This window comes from Takifugu flavidus, chromosome 8 (genome assembly GCF_003711565.1).
Source record: "Takifugu flavidus isolate HTHZ2018 chromosome 8, ASM371156v2, whole genome shotgun sequence".
Taxonomy (NCBI): Eukaryota; Metazoa; Chordata; class Actinopteri; order Tetraodontiformes; family Tetraodontidae; genus Takifugu; species Takifugu flavidus.
Genome location: NC_079527.1, coordinates 15,659,075 through 15,679,757, shown reverse-complemented (window position 1 = coordinate 15,679,757; position 20,683 = coordinate 15,659,075). Strand labels below are relative to the sequence as shown.

Sequence of the window (20,683 nt, the reverse complement as noted above, 5' to 3'; positions counted from 1 at the left end):
GCTCCAGGGTCCAGTCAGACCAGCCCGCTCACATGGAGCCAGAACTGGGGAAAGTACCACGTGTGGTGGGTCGGTACCACCTGTGGTGGGTCACATGTGCTGCCGGGCTCCTCAGGAAAGCACCTTACACCTGCGGGCCTGTTCATCCTGACCCAGAACACACTGAAGCATGAGGCAAATCTGTCGTCTGATCGCCCTGACAGACAGACAGACAGACAGGCAGGCAGACAGGCCGTCTGTTGCAGTCTGCAGGAGGTCTTCACGATCCGGCTGCTCCTGAACGCAGCACAGCGAGCTGGAATTAACGTGGCCCCTCTGCGGCTCCGGGCTGGTTCTGCTGGGGTGTCTCCATCTATTGGGTCCCGGTGGCGCGTGTGTCCGTTGTCCTACCGCAGCCTCAGTGGACCCGCGCTTCCTTTCGCATCGTTCCTGCCGAGCCGAGCCGAGCCGAGCCGAGCCAACCTCAGCGGCCAAATCCGCCCTCAGCATTCCGAAACGATCCCATCATGCCGAGGTCCAGCCCAGCAGTCCGCTATCTGACGCGATGAGGCCGCAGAGCCCCGCGCGGTGCGGGAGCGGCGCCGCGGCCGCGGATCATCGCGTCCCGCAACGGGCGGATCACAGCGCGGCTCCGGGGGGGGGGCGACGTCCTGGCGGCGTGTTCGGCGGCACGAAGGCGCTCTCACAGCTTCCGAGGGCTCCAGTTTCCAGACCTGCTGCTCTCGGACGGGGTTTTAATCCCGACAGCGTTCCGGGAGCAGGGGCGGACCTAAGAGGGCTGCGGGCTGGAGCCCCCCCACCAGACCCGAGCTGCCCCCGAGCCCAGAAAGTGGCTCAACATCTGCACAGCTGGAATAGAGCTTCCATTAAAAGGAGACCGCAAAGAGCTTTAAGTTCCTTTAAATTCAGTGCAGGCATTAAACACGAGATTATATCGACACACACACGTATATATACACACACACACACACACACACATATATATATACACACACACATATATATATCTATATATATCTATATATTATCTATCCCTACACACACACATATATATATATACACACACACACTATATATATCTATATATTATCTATCCCTACACACACACATATATAAACACACACACATATATATATCTATATATTTATCTATCCCTACACACACACACACACCACATATATATATATACACACACACACACATATATATATCTATATATTTATCTCTATACACACACACACACACACACACACACATATATATATATCTATATATTTATCTATCTCTACACACACATATATCTATATATTTATCTATCTCTATATACAAACACACATATATATAAATAAATAAATCTGTGTGTGTATATATCTATATATTTATCTCTATACACACACACACACACAAATAAATAAATCTGTATATATATATATATATATATATATATATATATATATATATACATATACTGTGTGTGTGTGTGGTAATAATTATTAAAAATATACCCATTCAGCCATAAAAACAGAATTTATTTACACATTTATATGTATATATATATATACACAGAGATATATAGATAGATATATCTATATATCTCTGTGTGTCTGTGTATATAGACATAGATCTGCATGTATTTATATAGTGCGTATATATACATATATGTGTGCATATATGTGTATATATATAGAGAGAGAGAGATTGTGTGTGTGTCGTAATAATTATTAAAAATATACCCATTCAGACAGAACAACAGAATTTCTTTAATAATATAATAATATTATAATAATATTTTATAAAGGTAGAATGAGACGACGTGTAAAGTATTTTAAAAGCACTTTTTCTGGACTCATCTGTTTCTGGGCACCGTCTCTGGCGTTTCTGTTTCCATCCCGTTAAACATCGAGCATGAGTCCAGGAGAGGCTGTTTCATGAAGCAGAGCGAGAGCAGCATCCAGACATGTGGGTTAACAAAACAAGACGCGTCGCACGCCGACGTGTGTGAAGCAGGTCATGGATGTGTTCTCAGACTGGGAAGTTCTGGTCCAGGGCCCAGTGTAGCCAGTTGTTCTGGTGGAGCACATTCACTCCCAGGCCTTGACCACGATAGACAGAACCCCCGGCTGGCTTAGATAACCAGTATGTGGACCGGCCAGACTGGTCAACACTGTATAAACACATGTGTTGTGCGTCGCAGGCTGGCGTCGTGTCATCGTTACTGTGTTGTGAGGTTGTGTTGTTGCTGCTGATTGTGTGAACGCTCTGTGGTGTTCTGGCATCTTTATTTTGACTTATTTCGTTTATTGTGATGATTTTGGAACTTCAGTGGTCAAAGTGAAGAAAACCCTGATGTTCAGGTAAAAACTGTGAAAAACATCCGCTGAAGTGTTGAAAACAGCCGTACCCTGACGAGCTGAGCAAAGGAAACGGAGAGTCGGGTTTGATCGGTGAGGTGACCTTTGACAGAACAGGCTGTTTACGTGCTGAGAACGTCTACTGGGCTTCCCCTCCTTTGTCTACCTTCCTTCTCTCAGGTCTGTCGCAGCACATCTGAGGTTGTCGGGGGCAACGACCGTGTGGTAAAGTTCTACTGACACCAACCCATACAAACAACAGATGTGATGATTAAAGGCAGCTCGGTCTGAAAGTGCTGGTTCTGACAGCCCGACGAAGGCGCCAGCTCGGCCCGGGCGCCGATACTGTAGTGGCAGCAGATGTATCACACACGCGTCAGCAGGTCCAAGGTTGGCGGTGAGAGTGCAGCGCGTCCATGGCAACTAAATGTTGCGTGTCAAGGAATTTTCTGTGTCGCCGTCTGGGTCGGGAGGGGTTCTGAGGTTCTGACGCATCAGCGGTAGACAGAGATCTCATCGTCGCAAAAATAAAGAAAATGGCGTCGTCTGCGTACAGCTTTACCAAAAAAGCCTTGTCCTACCTCTGGGAGCATTAGCATGGACTAGCTTTGAATTTCTGGCAGATTTTTTTTTAATGAAACCACAGAAGGAACTAAAAAAACACGACTGAAATTCTGAATTTCAAGATATAAGCAAATATTCCCACACTGTGAATCAGTGAATCAGGCGAGTAACCATCGCGGCGAGGCCCGAGCGAAGGAAGCACTGAGTCACCGACGTACAACAATATGATTTTCACTCTTTCTTGTGACACATTGTCCCTGTCAGCGAGAATCAAAACAGAATTTTCACCTCGATGTGAAGAGTTCAAGGATCTGAAAGTGCAGTCATCATGCTCAGATTACGGTCTTGTTAGTATTCCCACGAGAACGCTAAAGCCGAGCGCGGCGGCGCCGTTTTCCATTCCAGCAGACTCACATGTTCCATCCCTTCATTCACAACTTCATCGTCTTCACAATCGTTGGTTCTCAGAAAAGTCCAGCGTGACGCCTGGGACCCAGACGCAGAAGACGTGCACGTGTGAGCAGAGCCGCTCGTAATCATCAGCTAATAACACAACGAAGCTGTTATTAACACCTTATTTAGCACAACAGATTAGCACAATTTATTTACTCATTTTTCATTTTATTCGATATAAAATCACTTTTTTTAGACGACAGACTGTCCATCCGGAGACGTGAGCCAGGTTATTACCACGTTTCCTCTCCGTCACCCATCTCTCCATCATGTTTGCTGCAACACTCGTCTTTGTGAATAAAATTATTGATTTTGCATCAAGAAAAAGCGGGAAAACAGGAAAAATGGCTGATGAAAAACGCTTTGAAAGAAACACAAACTTGTTATTATCAAAAAAAATATAACAAAGATAATTTTACCACATTAAAGTTTCTATTTCCTGGCTTTTGGTGATTTTTTTTCTAGTGTTTTAAACTTTTTTGTTGTCCTCCAGCTACAAATGGTGAAATGTGGAGATAAAAAGAGGATTCAGGCGTCTCTGCTCACGATCCAGATGCGCAGGTAACGACTTGGTTTCTGGTCGTATTGATGCAGCAAAGCCAAGAATAATTGTTCTGGTTGTTTTCTGGAGCTGTTTTAATCGAAATAATAATAACGGAGTGACCTAAAGCTTTGGACTTCACGCCGGAGCGTTTCTCTTCTGCAGTGGCGGCGGCGGCGGCGGCGGCGGCGGCGGCTCCGATTAAAGGCCAAACATCAAAGAAGATGTTCGTGGAAGATGTTCTCTGGAAATGTCCGTCATGCTGCCGCCGCCTGTCTTTTGCCAGCCTGAGAGTTTCCACTCTTGTGAGTGGGTATAAATACGGCATCCCTGCAGCGCCGCCGCGCCGTCTTCCTGCCAGACCGTCAGCAGGTGAGTGTCAACACATTCAATCAACTTTCTGCAAGCTGAAGTGAAAAGATGAGATTTTCTCACAAACCCCAAATGCAACAGTTGAGTGAGGAGGACTCGTGTGTGTTTTACCTCCTTTTAGCTTCAGATGCTGAAAAGCAGGTTTCCTGGAATAACACCCCCTCTGAGTGACTTCAAAGTCTTTCCCTCAAAGAACTAGAAGAAAAAGAAGCTGGAGGACGAGTGTTGACGCGCCGCCACGGTGAGCAAAAACCTTCATTCACCTTCTAAAACTCAGCAAACTACAGTTCTTCTCAATGAAAGTGGAGTTTTGACGTACTTTTCACAGAAAAGAGTTTTGACTCGTGGTTGTGCTCATGGAAATGTTGATTTGATCCCGTTTGAGCTTTGATGCTGAAAAGATCGAATGCGTTTCTCTTCTTTTGCTTTGCGTCAAAGTCTCGCTGATATGAAGAGAGATGATTGAGGAGCAACTGAGAGCTGACCTGCAGCATTTCTGTTGCCTTAATGATTCACACTGGGACAGAGACACTGGTCCAACTGGGGCCGAGAGGGCAAAATAAACCTCCACTCTGGGTCTGTTTGGTGGGAACTAAAGCGCCTTTTGGCCGGCTGCTGTTGGACCTCTTCACCGTGGTTCTGCTGAGGTTCCTGTAGATGTTTGAGGCGATCAAGTCGCCGCCGTGCGGCTCCATTCGTGTTGCCGCTCAGGCAGCTTCGGCCATGTTGAGCAGATGGTGAAGACGGCGGAGAGAGACGCTTTTAATGAGATAATATCAGATAATATCACTTAATATCGGTGGCCGGGCGTCGGCGGGCCTGCTCGCGCTCGCCGCGTCGCTCTTTAAACACGCGGTTCTGATGGGGACGTTTGGTCGTCTGCCACTCAAAAATGAATCACTGCAAATGTCGAACAAAGATTTATTCTGTGGAATAATGCGGAGTCCTCAGGTGCACGGCGAGTGTTAGAGACTTCCTGTGTGTCGAGCACGAAACACCACTTTGGTCACGACCACGAACACCCGCCGCCATAATGAAAGTCTGCCTGTGCGATCGGGTCGTGGTGTTTTGAGGGACACAAGCGTGGATTCACTCACAGGTGACGGCGTAAAGTGGTCACGGAGTGTTTCAGCCTGGAATGAAAGACCGACGTGAAGCGCATGAGGAGGATTCCACCTTCTCTCAGTTTAGGTTTCAATTTCATAAACAGAATCATTACACGACGTCGGCCCGTCGGGTTCGATCATACAAATTCCATATTCCTTTGATGGTGCTGTAAATAGGGGCAGGAGGAGAAGCTGCTTGGGGTCCCCCCTGTACAGGTGCATCAGCGCTGCTTTTATTCTGGAAACTGACTGAATTAAATGTGTTTGCAAAGGGGCAAAACTGCAGCCTCCTTTCCTCGTTGTCGTCTCCCGATGCTTACTCATTTTCTTCACATTGAATAAAATGTGTAGGAGTCTTATTTTCACTTGTCTGATCTAAAATTAACCGACATGTGAGAACATGAAGGTATCTGGGACGTGTGATGTGAGATATGGGACTGTGAGTAATCCATCCAACGCCCATCTGAAGCCTCTGCAGCCTTCCTGCCGCTGTAATTTGGCTCCTCCAGTTATTCAAACACAAAGAACGGGCCACATATGGAAGGCAGAACTCGCAGTGATGGCGGACATCTTTGTTAAAGACTGCGACTTTCATCAAAGAAGCCAGAGAGGCGACGCGGAGAAGCCACAAACGTGCAGAGCGCTCTCGTCTTCTCCTGAACTGAGGCTGCAGCAACACCAACAAACACTCTTGTTCTCCTCCAGACGCACGCTTGCAGCCTGATCTCAGGGTGAGATAACAGCGCCGCGCTCCCTCCCCACAACACCTCCAGGATCGTTACCTGCTGTAGTCTTCTTATCATTCAAAGTCAAGAGAGAATCCAGCCAAGATCCCGTTGAGGATCCGGCGAAACGAGCTGTAAACTAACAGGATGTGACCCATCAGCAAGAGGACAGGAGGCTTTTTCGCTGCTCCAGAAGAAGATTCAAAATGTTCCTTTATTCCATTAGGATCTCTACAATGATGTCATCATTGATCTCTGTGGAGGAGCCGCTGGGATCCAGTGAGAATCCACTGATTCTCTAACATGTTTGGATTAGTGTTAGGAGCTATGAAAGTCCTCATAAAGATAGAAGTACAGCGGCGTGTGTGTGTGTGTATGTGTGTGTGTGGTGTGTGTGTGTGTGTGTGTGTGTGTGTGTGTGTGTGTGTGGTGTGTGGTGTGTGTGTGTGTGTGGTGTGTGAGACAGAGAGAGAGAACACACCTGTGAACAGGGGTACAGGAAGTGTTCGCCTCATGACCGCCCACCTCATGGTGCCGATGCTGGATGCTGATTGGCTGTGCAGCTCAGTGCTGAACTGGGCTGACAGGTGGAATTTGGGCTCTTTGCACCACTTTTCTCTGAGCTGGCTGCTCATTTCTCCTGGACTGGCTTCAGGATCGCTTCATTACATGTTCATAGAGTCCTGAGAGTTGTACATTTATCACCTGACGGTTTTTCCTTTTCCTTCAGTGAGAATATCACCTGTAGCTCCTGATGTTTCCTGTTGCCTCAGGGATGCCAGAGATGTCTGCAGACAGGTTGATGTGTGAACTGCAACAAGCTCAACCAACGCAGAGCAGAAAGGTTAAAGAAGCGGCGGAGCTGCGCCCCCCCCTTCCTCCTGATCTCAGCAGACACGTGATGTCACCTCCTACCTCAGGAAACCAGGTAGACCACAAACATGAGCAGAGAAAGAGGTGGAACCAACCCAGAGCTGCTCTGCTGGAGGTCCACACGCTGTAAATCTGGAGGCAGAAAACTAAAACTGGTTTAATAACTTTTTATTAAACTCTCAGGACTGTCTCGTCCCCGCGTCCACGTGTCTCGCTGGCTCCTCTGATTGCTGCCTGAGCCTGTAGAAGGTTGTTGAGGCTCCGCTCCCTGCACAGCCTGTTGACCTGCCTGATGTGTGTTTTCCTCAGAGTTGGAGCAGTCAGCAGCAGAGACCCTCCGTTCTGCGGCAGGTTTTCCCAGCAGCTTCCAGACAGCAACGCTGTGCGTCTCCACAGCAACAGGCTGCAGGTTTGTGTTGGCAGCCTGAGGAAGACGCGGCCTTCCTCTGGTTTGTGGGGGTTGTTGGACCCCAACAGGGGTGCTCATTACGTCCATCGGGATCTACCGGTCGATCGCGGCGTGACATTAAAAATGCTCAGCCCATCATTCATCCCGTCACTTGATTGACCTTTAGGTCACCGCTCATGCACAAACAACGGCGCTAAGCGCTAAGCTATTCAGCGCATTACCGCTGATTTTAAGCCATCGCTAAAACTTCTGGTCATCAAAATGAACGAGGGAGCGGGACCAAGTAAGAAGACAAAAACAGATCACTTTCATACAGAATGGGAGGTGGACTTTTCTTTCACAATGTCATTTTCGACGTGCGTTGAAGATTATTAAGTCCAAATACCGCATGTCAAACCCAGTCCTCGAGGGCCACGATCCTGCCGGGTTTTCTATCCCACTGAATGCATCTTCAGCCTGGTAGGACAGAAAACCCGGCAGGATCGTGGCCCTCGAGGACTGGGTTTGACACCGACTATGCATCCCTGGCTGATTCAGGTCAGAGCAAGTCATCAAAGTAAACTCAATTACAAAAAAATTTTAATAGTTAATGATTATGTGTGTTTTGCAATATTGGCTCATTTGGTTATGCAAGGTACATCAACATACATTGGACATCCAAAGAGTCCTCAATACATTTGAAAATGACTTGGTCATTTTATAAGTAGCTCGCATGCTGAAAACATGTGCTGCTTCAAGGCTTCCTTCCTTCTCCCCATCCAGAAAATGTCCCAGTCGTATCCATGTGCAAAGAGGAGCCAGATGTGAGCTGTCTCCATCTCCAGTCTTCTTCACCACAGATGGGCTCCTCTTCGTGGCAGAGTCATCCTCACCTCCGCCCCCCGAGGAGAGACAGTCCAACACAGCCCTCCTCGGAGGACAGTCGTGAAGGGTAAAGAGTCAGCAGGTTCTTCTGGAGGCCTCCGTCGTTCACATCAGTGCCACAAACAGCCTGAGACACTTGTGTTCCCAGCAGGGCTCCAGAGGGAAGCAGCACGTTGTTCGTGAGTGGCCTCTGTCGTTGGCCGGGCTGCGACTCCATGTCCGAGGATTTCCCCAGCTTCTTAAAGTGAGTAACATCTGCCCGCGATCCACAACCCCTCCAACCCCCAGCTGAACATGCGTGACAGGCGGGAATGCGCAGAAAACAGGCATCAGATGTTACCTGAAGACCAGACACGAGCCAGTTCTGAAGAACCTGAGCGACTTTAAATCAGAAGGATTCAGTTCTGCAGTGGCCCGATCGGGCGGTGGACCGAAGAGAGGAGGGAGGGTGGGATTAACTGCTGCTGTCTGTCCTCTCCAGGCATCTCCACTCCGAACACAGTCGCTGTGACAGGAGCGTCGCTCAGTGGAAGGTCCAACAGGACATCGTTCAGTGTCTGGAGGCTCAGGTGAGACCTGGACCGTGACCAAAGGCCTCACGTGGCTCCTGATCAGTGTTTACCTTCAGGAAATGAAGAATAATGCTAATCAATCACCCATTTTATATCAGAGGTTCCCCTTTGAAACAGGAGCCCGTCAGGTTCTTTGGCTTCTGCTTAGCAAATTAGTGTGTTGAAATATCCATTAAGATCCTCCTCTTTCCAACTCTCCTTTCTCTTCTCGCAGCTCATCCTGGAAAAACAGAAACTTCTAGAAATGCAGCTTCATCTGCGACTCTCTGAAGACCAGCAGTCAGATTCGGTGTGCTGCTTTTGTTCCCTCTTTAAAGTCTGTCGGTCTGAATTTAATCTGAATTTCTGAATGAAGTTGTTGCTGTTGCGTCACTGTAGAAGGCAGCCTGTGATTGGTCCCACAGCCTCCCTCTGTTCTTGCCACACACCGCCGTAACCAATGGAGACGGCGGTCAACAATGGGTCATCCGACATGTGAGCCAGCGTGGCTACAGAGCTGAGGCTTCGGCTCATTTTCTGCCTGGTAACGTGGCTCCGTGTGCATTAGCATCCTGATGGAGACGCTGCCAGCAGAGATGGTTGTTTCAACGTGTTCCTGCTCCTCTCAACAGATTTGATCCAGAGTCCAGAATGTTACAAACACGCCAACATCAGGCCTCCGTACACGTACGCCTACATGATAAGATGGGTACGTTTCTGTCAGTTCAGTTTAAAATCTTCATCATTGTTTCCATTCTCGCTCTCATAACCAGGACGGATGGTTGCTATGGTGACAGACTGACTGACATATTGAAGTGGCTGAAGGTGTGTTTGCTGTGTGTCTGACTGTTTCCAGTCCATCCTGGAGTCTCCAGACAAGCAGCGCAGCCTGAATGAGATTTACAACTGGTTCACTACCAAATTCTCTTACTTCAGAAACAACACGGCCACCTGGAAGGTCTGCAACGCTCCGCTCGCGCCGATTGGTTGTGAATCTGCGCCTGAAACAATCAGACACGCCGTGATTTCTGACCTGCTCTAATAGAATCTTCTTTGTTGGAACCAGAACGCCGTGCGGCACAACCTCAGCCTGCACAAGTGTTTTGTGCGAGTGGAGGGAGGAAAAGGAGCCGTGTGGACGGTGGATGAAACCGAGTACCAGAGGAGGAAAGGACAGAAATATCACAGGTAGAAACCGGAAGTCACATGACCTGCAGCAGCTGCTGTGTAGCGCGTCTGCAGGAACTATTGAATGTTGAGCTTTTAACGTTGACCTACCAACAAAAGATAGTTAATAGAGAAGTACAGTCATAAGGTGTGTGTGTGTGTGTGTGTGTGTGTGTGTGTTAGGGACTGCCCTGTAAAGTGGTTCAAGTTCCCCTATTACTGTCCAGAGGAGTCCTGAGCAGCAGGTGGCAACAAACTACAAACTACAGGAAGAATCCACATTTCTGATGAGATTTCTTTTCTTTTCATGTTATTTTTTTAAAGCAGATTATTGACACAAAGGTATTTCCAACGTATGTAATTTCACTTTATGCTTTCTCATTTGAAAATAAACAATAAGACGTGATGTGTGTGAGTGCTGTTGAATTTGACCCGAGTCTGGCTGAACCGACGGCTCGTTCTGGATATCCATTTTGTATAACACAAACCTCCTCCTACACTACGTTGCTGTACTTTTCCATTTGTAATATTAATTTTCACAGCCACCTTACAAAATTGAGTCATTAACACAAATTTTGTCTTTTCCCACGTAAGTCAAACGTAACCATCAAAGGGACGTGGATGTGACTAATGTTGCCGAGACAGAGGTGGTGGTAAAAAGAGATGCTTTTCTATGTTACGTGTCAGTCTCTTGATGCTAATGAAGAGAAGCTCATGTTAGCTTTCTTGATCTCTGCTAATTTCCCTGGTGGACACCCCCTAAAGGGATCAATAAAGTACTCTTGATTACAATGAATGTAGCATTAGAATAGAAGTTACACCCTAATCCTTATTTATAATACTGAATATTAAACCCATCTGAAGTGTCTGCCAGATCTTTGGCTTCGACCCAAATTTTGGAATTGTTCTGAATCTGTAAACTAGAGCAAAGGTGAAACAGAAACAGCTACTGCTGACAAAAACAGGCGTAGAACACGAGTAGATTTCAAGCTTGTGTACTGTCTTATGCACCAAATTATGATAACACACATATTCTGCTTCTTACACCGATCCGACCACATTTTAATACATTGGAAATACAAACACCAAAGAATGCTTCAGTAATATCGGCAGAAAGTGCAGCTAAGTTATCAGTCTAACGAGTACGGTGCACCGTTTATTGCATGGTGCAGTGAAACCTCCGACCACCAGGGGCAGTAACGAGCCCCGCCCCCTTCGCCTCTTGGCTCCGCCCCTTTGTACCACACGCGGAAGAAGCGGAAGCGGCGTTTGTTTACATGCGAGTCCTTTCGGTTTGCGCTGTTTTCTTGCTGTAAAGTCTTGACAGACCATAAAAACCACACCGGAGAAATGGCAGATGAAGCCCCTTTCCAGTTTTTACACCAAGAATTGATTCAGTATATTTACAAATCAAAAGAACAAGGCGAGGTAAGAAACGAATCTTTCTTTTACCTGGAACAATCTGACTGGACAATAAATACTTACAAAATACAACTGATCACTAATTCTCATTCACTCAGGAAAGTGGAAGAAATATCACCAAATTAGAGAATTTGGGGTTCCGAGTCGGACAAGGCCTGATAGAGAGGTAATGTCATAGTAATATTATAGGCCATTATTTTCAGAAGGTAGAACACACTGCTGCAGAAGAGTCGACTATAAATGGGACTCAAGAGGAAATCAGCTGTATCATTTGCTCTAATTTTGCTGTTTTTGTCTGTCACAGTAGCAGAAAACATCTAAATGAACTCACCTATGATAGAAATGTGCACGTTAAGTTACAACCCCAACATTAAAGCAACCAACGGCAATGAGAAATGACTGAAACTCAAATGCGATCTGTTGGCAACTAGTTTCTTTCTCGTAGACTGACGAAGGACACGGCGCGCTTCAAAGATGAGCTGGACGTCATGAAGTTCATCTGTAAAGACTTTTGGACGAGTGTGTTCAGGAAGCAGATCGACAACCTCCGAACAAACCACCAGGTAACGCAGCAGGTGGAGACAGGAGGCATTAGAACCCTAACCCTCAACTTCTTATGAATCCTGTCGCCTGAAACTCAACAGTCTGACGGTGTTGTTGGTGTTTCAGGGCATCTACGTCCTCCAGGACAACACGTTCCAGTTACTGAGTCAACTGTCAGCGGGGAAACAGTATCTGGATCAGGCCCCAAAGGTACGCTGCTGTAGCCGTCAGGAGGTTCCGGCCTGCTTTCTTTGTGTTGGACATGTATGAAGGTGGAACCGATGGTGGCCTGTGTGGTTCTGCAGTATCTGGCCTTCACCTGCGGTCTGGTGAGAGGAGCTCTGTTCAGTCTGGGAGTGAAAAGTATCGTAACGGCTGAGGTGTCCACCATGCCTGCAAGTAAGACCTGCTTCACTAGGAACAATCCCAGAGTTTATTCTTTAGATTCTCTTCATTTAACACCGCACGTCGGGGAGGGCAGAAGTGTCTGTGAGCGTCAGGCCACGTGCACGCACCGACACGTGCATTAAATTCAGGAGAAAGCACTCTGAACTGCTCAGAAAGAAGCAACATTTTCTGGAGTTTGATGTCTTCTTTTCATGCCTGCAGGTAAATTCCAGGTTATGATCCAGAAGATGTAGCGACCAGCGGAGGCTCCATGATCCACCGAGCTTCTTATCAAGGTGGAGCCATGAAAATGGCAAAACCTTTTCAGCTAAATTATCAAAAGAGGAAAATAATGATCATTTATGTAGACAGAAAATCTGATTCTGTTTCCTTTAGTGACACCATGTTTATATGTTTGAATAATTCTAGAAGTGTTTTATCTGTTTTGATGCTTGAATTTCTCAGGAGCTGGAATATTATTATTATTTTGAGTATTATTAGTAATTATTGTGGTGCTTTAGTGCCATCTGGTGGTGAACCAAACAGCGACACTTCAGTTCAGCTGGAATAAACCTTTTATCATCCATCATTTTATTATCATTGTTTTCTGAAAACAGACCAATTGTCTAAAGTTGCTAATGAAATAAAATCCTGCTTTTGTTACTGCTGTAATTTATAATCATTTATATATTTGGAACTTGTATTTTTTTCTGCTTCATTAACTTTAAATAATTCATTTTGAAAGCAAAAGTTGCATTTTCTTATTTTTTATTTAAAAAATAAAATTCTTGAAAAAAAAAAATCACAATTTTAGAATCCAATCATGTTTAGCCATTTTTTTAATTACAAAATGACATTTTGACCAAGAACAGCTGAAGACCTGCGAACAGCCGTTGGGCCTCACAGGCGCTGGAGTGGAGAGAAAAATACTGGAGAAAAAACTGGAAAAGACGTCAGATTTGGAAGGTTCTTGGAAGGTTCTTGGAAGGTTCTTGCAGGCCAAGTGGGTGAATCAAACCAGCCGTGCAGCAGAACTTTAAGGGACCATTTTACCGGCCTGGACGTGGACGCTCCAGCAGGTCCGGGTGGGGACACACGGCTGCTGCACTGGTACCGTCTCCTGGAGGTTCCCTTCAGCTGAGGCCTCATCAACAGTCCGGAGAACCTTCACGGACTCCAGGAAGAACTGACAGGCTCGACCAGGAGCTCGGAAACCAGCAGCACTTTTTATTTTAGTTGAACTTTAACCTCTGACCCCAGAATTCACACATCAACCCAGTCATAGCAGGTTGTTCTGACCGTGACGTCACAGCGGAGGAGAGACGGAGCAGAACCACGAGGACGGACACAGACGGGAATCTTCATCTCAACATGCGTGTGAGGGTCTCTGCTGAACAGGTCGAGTTTTTATGGTGTGTGTGTGTGTGTGTGTGTGTGTGTGTGTGTGCGCCTCACTGCTGTAATTGTGGTGAAGTGCTCGTGAACAGTTATTACAACTTTAATAAAGGTGTATCAGGACATCAAAGAGCCACGAGCTGACGAGAAGATTGTTAACAACGGTTAATAACTGACTGTTAACAGTTAATAAGTTGACTCGGACCCAACATCTGCTGGAGGATTTGGAAACGCTGCTTCTTTACTTGCTGACATCAGCACGGCGCCACGCTGGCGACTAACGACGCGTGTTCATTGGAGGAGGGTTTGATTGACGTGGTGTTCTGGAACGAGCCTTCACCCTTTTTTCCATTTGTGGGTGAAATTGAAAAAGTTCCTCTTTTAACATCAGACTGGAGGCAGTTTAGAACATGATGCTGCTGAAGCTCCAACAAGAAAAGAGTTGAATGACACCAAGAATGAGGAGAAGGAAGTTCAACAACAGCGATCCTGATGAATCCCGGTGGAGATCCCGTCTTCATGGGCTGAAGAACGGTCTCCCCGGGATCCTCAGCACCTTGTATGTGTTGAGTCCCGGGGAATCGAACCCCGGTGATGCTCCTTTCTTGTCGAAGGGGTAAAAGTTGAAGAGCTGCTGGTCCTGAGCTTCCAGCGACACCGAGGCGCTGTTGACCTTCATCTGACAGGGATAGGGGCTCTGGAAGACCACTCGGAACACCCGCTCCTGCAGATAATCCAGCCGGATCGTCCGATATTTGGACGGAACGCTGGTGTCCACCTGTGGTCCAAACTGCTGCATGACCAGCACGTTGTCTGAGTCGGCCTTGATCTCGTAGAAGGTCATGTTCCTGTAAGTGAAGAAGCCGGTGTAGGACGCCGGGTTCGGCGGCGCTCTGAGGGTCTGCTGAGCTTCCCTGAAAACCCTCCGAACTGCTGGGATGATGTGTCGGTAGGCCTGAGCCACCAGATCCTGGTCCGCCGGACGAACGCCGGCCATCAGGATCACCAGGCCCAGCTTGAGCCGCGGGACCAGGGACAGCGTGGCTGCGTAGCCGTCCAGGTCCCCGTCCTTCCTCAGCACGTCGTACCCAAACTGCTGGTTGACCTCCCACGGCGTTCCCGTGGAGTTGGCGAAGTAGTTGCCGTGGCAGCGGAACAGCGGCGTGAGCATGGTGTTCAGGGTGTCCTGCTGGAGCAGCGCCCCACCAGAGCCCCCCAGGAGGAACATCATGAGCCGGGCCATGTCGGCCGCCGTGGAGAACATCTGACCCGCGGGGCGGTACCAGCCCAGGTTGTAGAGCGGGGCTGGGCGGCCGGTGCTGTACACGCCCACAGCCATCTGCTGGCGGATGGTCGGGGTCAGGTCGAAGCCGGTGTCCTCCATGCCGAGCTGCTCCAGAATGTTCTTAGACACCCAACTTTCAAAATCAGAGCCGGCGACCTTCTGGGCCAAGACGTCAGCCAACAGGGAAAAAGCGACGTTGCTGTAGTGACATCTGGACGAAAAGAAGCAACAACGTTACAGAACATTCAGGTGAGCAGGACCAGGTTCTGACACCCAGAACCTCAGCCCACCCGGGTGCTACACCTGGTTGTTATGAGATGGTGCAATGTTCAGAGGCTCTTCTATAATCTCAGTCATCTGCCATGGAGGAACCGTACCAGGAACCTCTACTGTAGAGTCCTACCTGGTGCCAGGATCTGCTACCAGAACATCATCCTGTAACAGACTGAGGGCTTCTGCTGTGTCTCCAGCCCAGAGGAGGTTGGTGGACCTGAGTCTTCTGGGCAAACCTGCCAAAACAGCCGAGAACCTCAGCCACTGTTCTGCAAGAAGATACGAACATCTACAGGTTCAGAGGAGGAACCTCCACCCTGAATAAGAGCGTTATAAAAGAGAGTGTGTGTGTGTGTGTGTGTGTGTGTGTGTGTGTGTGTGTGTGCGTGCGTGTGTGCGTGCGTGTTTGTGTGTGTGTGCGCGCGCGTGCGTGCGTGTGTGTGTGTAAGTGTGTGTGTGTGCGTGTGTGTGTGTGTGTGCTTTAGCGCAGTGTGCCTGTGTGTGCCTGTGTGTGTGTGCCTGTGTGTGTGCATGTGTGTGTGTGCCTGTGTGTGCGTGTGTGTGTGCCTGTGTGTGTGTGTGTGTGCCTGTGTGTGTGTGTGCCTGTGTGTGTGTGTGTGTGTGTGTGTGTGTGTGTGTGCCTGTGCAGAGCTGATTAGCGTCTATGGCAGCAGCTCAGTGTAATTTTAGCCGTCGGGGGTGAATTAGCCTGGTGGTGCTGTTGTGGGCGGAGCCTCTGTGGCCTCAGATCTAATCTGGTCCCAGTAGTCTCCTTCTTGATCTCCTAAATCCATCTTCCTGCTCTATTCCGCCAGGTTGGGGGGGGGGGGGGCTGAGTTACCGGAGAGCTGACTGGCCATCCTGCGCAGAGTGAGTCCTGCCGAGCCGCTCCTGGGGCCACCCAGGGGGTTCTTGATGGCGAACTCATCCAGGAACTTCTCCAGAGGGTCGTCCAGGGAGTCCAGCCGGCCGTCCTCCCACAGCTTATAGAGCATCAGCGTGGGGAAGATCTTTGACAGGCTGGCGATTCTGAGTGGATGGAGATGGACACCTTAAGATCCCAGCTCACTGATCCTCTCAGACCAGACCCCCTGTCCCTGATCCACCCTGTCCCTGATCCACCCTGTCCCTGATCCACCCTGTCCCTGGTCCACCCTGTCCCTGATCCACCCTGTCCCTGATCCACCCTGTCCCTGATCCACCCTGTCCCTGGTCCACCCTGTCCCTGATCCACCCTGTCCCTGATCCACCCTGTCCCTGATCCACCCTGTCCTGCTCAGACTGAGGACAACACTCAGAACCGCCCATATCACAGGTGCATCAGCCAACCCTGGATCGTGTCCTCTGTCCCGCCGCCTGTGTCTCACCTGTACACTGTGTATTCATTGGGTGCAGAGGAGGACGGATCGCTGATGTTCCTCCTGCCGAAGTTCCCGTTCCACAGGACAGAGTCGTTGAGGACTACGATGGCGGATACCGCTGGCAGCTTGGTGGTGTGGACGCTTGTCCTCAGGAGCCCGTCCACCTAATTAGAGACATTAAGAGTCATTAGGGACGACTAGGGCTTCACCTGGACCTGCACCTGGACTAAAGGTGGACAGAGTCACCTGCGCTAAAGCTGCCTTCAGAGGGGCGATGGGATGCTGGAGCGGGACCGGCTGGGGGAACCGGGGACACATGTCCTCCCCTTCTGTCCGAGCTGAGACGGCTTCTGAGGACATGGACAGAAGTGACCCGTCATATACTGCAGCAGCTGGACCCCCCACGGAGACTGTGAGGACGTACTGTATGTTCCCCAGCTCTGGACCCTGACCCCTGACCTCTGACCTCTGACCCCTGACCTCTGACACAGTGCTAACCCCAACCTTAAAACCAGCACACACACACACACACACACACACACACACACACACACACAACACACACACACACACACACCACACACACACACACACACACACACACATTCTGCTTTATGTCACAGCCAAAACAGCCTCACATGAATCCAGAATCAGCTCCTCCTCAGCTCCCCCTCAGCTCCTCCTCAGCTCCTCCTCAGTTCTTCCTCAGCTCCTCCTCAGCTCCTCCTCAGCTCCTCCTCAGCTCCTCCACAGCTCCCCCACAGCTCCCCCTCAGTTCCTCCTCAGCTCCTCCACAGCTCCCCCACAGCTCCTCCTCAGCTCCTCCTCAGTTCTTCCTCAGCTCCTCCTCAGCTCCCCCTCAGCTCCTCCTCAGCTCCTCCTCAGCTCCTCCTCAGCTCCTCCTCACTCCCCCTCAGCTCCCCCTCAGCTCCTCCCCCTCAGCTCCCCCTCAGCTCCTCCCCCTCAGCTCCTCCTCAGCTCCCCCTCAGCTCCCCCTCAGCTCCTCCCCCTCAGCTCCCCCTCAGCTCCTCCTCAGCTCCCCCTCAGCTCCTCCTCAGTTCCCCCTCAGCTCCCCCTCAGCTCCCCCTCAGCTCCTCCTCCTCAGCTCCCCCTCAGCTCCTCCCCCTCAGCTCCTCCTCAGCTCCTCCTCCTCAGCTCCCCCTCAGCTCCTCCTCAGCTCCCCCTCAGCTCCTCCTCAGCTCCTCCTCAGCTCCTCCTCAGCCCCCCCTCAGCTCCCCCTCAGCTCCTCCTCAGCTCCTCCTCAGCCCCCCCTCAGCTCCTCCCCCTCAGCTCCTCCTCAGCTCCTCCTCAGCCCCCCCCTGCTAATCCCGCTGCCTCTATCTCCATCTGTGTGTAATCCCCCTGCTGCTCCAGTTCCAACAGGTCTCTCTCCTAAAGTCTCCAGCAGAGTCTTTAATGCTGGGGGGGGTCAAAGGTCACCTGTCCTGAGCTTCGGTATCCTGTACTGCCATATGAAGCAGCAGGTCATGACCACCGCCAGCAGGAAGAAGACCACCATGCCCAGCGTGGTCCACTTCACCTTCATCCTGGCTGGGGGCCCTGTGGAAGGACACGTTTATTCCATCACATCCAGTCAGTCAGGGCGTCCCACAGGGCTCAGTCCGAGGCTCTGCTGTCTTCTCAGCTATAAACATCTCATCGTTCCTCCCACGTTACTGTCACTTCTCTTTTCGGACGTGAATACATGACAAGAATCCCGGTTAAAGCTCATCAGGAGCGTCGGGATCTTACCGAAGGTGGGCAGGAAGCTGTCTTAGTTGCCTTGAAGTTTCCTCATCCGCGTTTGTTAGAAATCCAGAACTTCCTTGAGTGAGAGCCCAACGGGACCGGAGAGCTCCTGACTGGCTGTAGACCACATTCCGAGGTGCACTTAATGCCGACTGTGATCCTCCAGAGAAGGTGCCGATTCTGAACTGTGACATCATAATCTGCAGCTTGGAGCCCAGCCACGTGTGAGGAGCTCTGACCATCAGGCTGCTCTCAGATCATCTCACGCCCTCTGCTGTCGATTCCTGACAGGGGTCGCTGACACACCCGGGAGGCCAGGGCCCCCAGAGGCCCCCAGAGAGCCCCAGAGGCCCCCACAGGCCCCCAGAGGCCCCCAGAGAGCCCCAGAGGGCCCCAGAGGCCCCCAGAGGCCCCCAGAGGCCCCCACAGGCCCCCACAGGCCCCCACAGGCCCCCAGAGGGCCCCACAGCTGCTGGCCATGTGTGGCGTCATGGTCAGCACACTTTGCACTGCATGCAGTTACAGTCCCGGCCGCTAGGGGGAAACGTAGACTCATTTGGATCAAACCGGTTAAAAAGAGCGTGGTTACATATTTGAATCCAAATATGATTGAAGCCACTATTGTGAAAGACGTAATTAAAGATGTTTAAACTACAGAGACCCTGTGACCAATGAGTTAGCTTGAGTTAGCTTTTAGTTAGCTTTGAGTTAGCGTTGAGTTAGCTTTGAGTTAGCGTTGAGTTAGCTTTGAGTTAGCTTTGAGTTAGCGTTGAGTTAGCGTTGAGTTAGCTTTGAGTTAGCGTTGAGTTAGCTTGAGTTAGCTTTTAGTTAGCTTTGAGTTAGCGTTGAGTTAGCTTTGAGTTAGCTTTGAGTTAGCTTGAGTTAGCTTGAGTTAGCTTTGGTCACATCATCCTGCTGCTCCGCACATCTGGAATATTCTGGAAGTTAGTCTTCAACAATCACTTTGCTCCTTTTCTCAGCTCTTTTCCATTTTGTCTTGATTTAGAGTTTTCTTATATTATAAAGCAAACATGAGAACACATGTACTGGGAGTACTGGGAGTACTGGGTGTACTGGGTGGTGGTAACTTGGAGTACTGGGAATACTGGGTGTACTGGGTGTACTGGTGGTGGTAACTGGGAGTACTGGGTGTACTGGGAGTACTGGGTGGTGGTAACTGGGTGTACTGGGAGTACTGGGTGTACTGGGAGTACTGGGGGTGGTAACTGGGAGTACTGGGTTTACTGGGTGTACTGGGAGTACTGGGAGTACTGGGTGTACTGGGAGTACTGGGAGTACTGGGAGTACTGGGTGTACTGGGAGTACTGGGTGGTGGTAACTGGGATGGAGTCCAACCAGCAGAGCTGCTGTGGGGAGGCACCAACTCCACCAGTCAAGACAGATTAGGTGTGATGGGATCGCTGATGGTGCGTCTGACCTACAATCTGCTGCCTCTCTGAGCAGAGGTTTCCATGGGAACCAGCCCTGGGCTCCTCTAATCTCTTGTTGTGCAGCCCTCACTCATCTAAGGAAGCTGCATTCCTTTTTTTGTCAGGCCCATATTTTTCTGCTCTATTTCCCCCACTGAGCTCCCTCTCTTTCCTCCCTCCCTCTCTCTCCCCTCTCCTCCTCTCTCCCCTCTCCTCCCTCCCTCCTCCTCCCCTCTCCTCCCTCTCTCTCCTCTCCTCCCCTCTTCCTCCCCTCTCCTCCTCTCTCCCCCCTCTCCTCCCCCTCTCCTCCCTCTCTCCTCCCTCTCTCCTCCTCTCTCCTCCCCTCTCCTCCTCTCTCCTCCCCTCTCCTCCCCTCTCCTCCCCTCTCCTCTCCTCCCCTCTCCTCCCTCTCTCCTCCTCCTCTCTCCTCCCCTCTCCTCTCCCTCTCTCCTCCTCTCTCCTCCCCTCTCCTCCCCTCTCCTCCCTCTCTCCTCCCCTCTCCTCCCTCTCTCCCCTCTCCTCCCTCCTCCTCCCCCTCTCCTCCCCTCTCCTCCCCTCTCCTCCCCTCTCCTCCCTCTCTCCTCCCCTCTCCTCCCCTCTCCTCCCCTCTCCTCCCCTCTCCTCCCTCTCTCCTCCCTATCTCCTCCCCTCTCCTCCCTCTCTCCTCCCCTCTCCTCCCTCTCTCCCTCTCTCCTCCCCTCTTCCTCCCCTCTCCTCCTCTCTCTCCTCCCCTCTCCTCCCTCTCTCCTCCCCCTCTTTGTTAATAATAATAAAATAACTCACAACAATCAGGTTTGCAGGATTTAAGGCGCAGTGAAACCCCAGAGGGCAAATTACCACATTATCATTACATCTGTCACCC

At 50.0% G+C, this 20,683-nt stretch overlaps 3 protein-coding genes across 6 annotated transcripts; 2 read left to right on the top strand and 1 right to left on the bottom strand.

The window, feature by feature from the left end:
• Positions 1-3,440: 3,440 nt before the first annotated feature.
• foxp3b (forkhead box P3b) lies at positions 3,441-10,382 on the top strand. 4 transcript variants are annotated; one of them, XM_057039674.1, is made up of 13 exons: positions 3,472-4,281; positions 4,403-4,522; positions 6,886-7,040; positions 7,295-7,394; positions 8,157-8,325; positions 8,410-8,502; positions 8,740-8,827; positions 9,045-9,119; positions 9,209-9,353; positions 9,442-9,518; positions 9,666-9,767; positions 9,876-9,997; positions 10,160-10,382. In XM_057039674.1, the coding sequence occupies exons 3-13, from the start codon at positions 6,888-6,890 to the stop codon at positions 10,212-10,214; spliced, it is 1,179 nt and encodes a 392-aa protein (XP_056895654.1). In that variant the 5' UTR covers positions 3,472-4,281; positions 4,403-4,522; positions 6,886-6,887; the 3' UTR covers positions 10,215-10,382. The 4 variants fall into 4 exon arrangements, with proteins under 4 accessions (XP_056895656.1, XP_056895654.1, XP_056895653.1 ...); XM_057039673.1 differs by having other exon boundaries at positions 6,843-7,040; XM_057039675.1 differs by lacking the exons at positions 3,472-4,281; positions 4,403-4,522 and adding an exon at positions 4,595-6,118.
• An 822-nt stretch (positions 10,383-11,204) lies between these two features.
• On the top strand, positions 11,205-12,991 carry trappc6b (trafficking protein particle complex subunit 6B). Its single transcript, XM_057039681.1, has 6 exons — positions 11,205-11,404; positions 11,497-11,564; positions 11,844-11,961; positions 12,068-12,151; positions 12,247-12,340; positions 12,551-12,991. Exons 1-6 carry the CDS (start codon positions 11,327-11,329, stop codon positions 12,580-12,582), a joined length of 474 nt encoding a protein of 157 aa, XP_056895661.1. The 5' UTR covers positions 11,205-11,326; the 3' UTR covers positions 12,583-12,991.
• A 158-nt stretch (positions 12,992-13,149) lies between these two features.
• LOC130529439 (putative beta-lactamase-like 1) lies at positions 13,150-18,542 on the bottom strand. The gene is made up of 7 exons (XM_057039659.1): positions 18,395-18,542; positions 18,083-18,202; positions 16,889-16,992; positions 16,649-16,806; positions 16,123-16,310; positions 15,412-15,517; positions 13,150-15,219 (listed from the first exon to the last, which is right to left on the bottom strand). The coding sequence occupies exons 2-7, from the start codon at positions 18,186-18,188 to the stop codon at positions 14,241-14,243; spliced, it is 1,641 nt and encodes a 546-aa protein (XP_056895639.1). The 5' UTR covers positions 18,189-18,202; positions 18,395-18,542; the 3' UTR covers positions 13,150-14,240.
• Between the last annotated feature and the right edge of the window lie 2,141 nt (positions 18,543-20,683).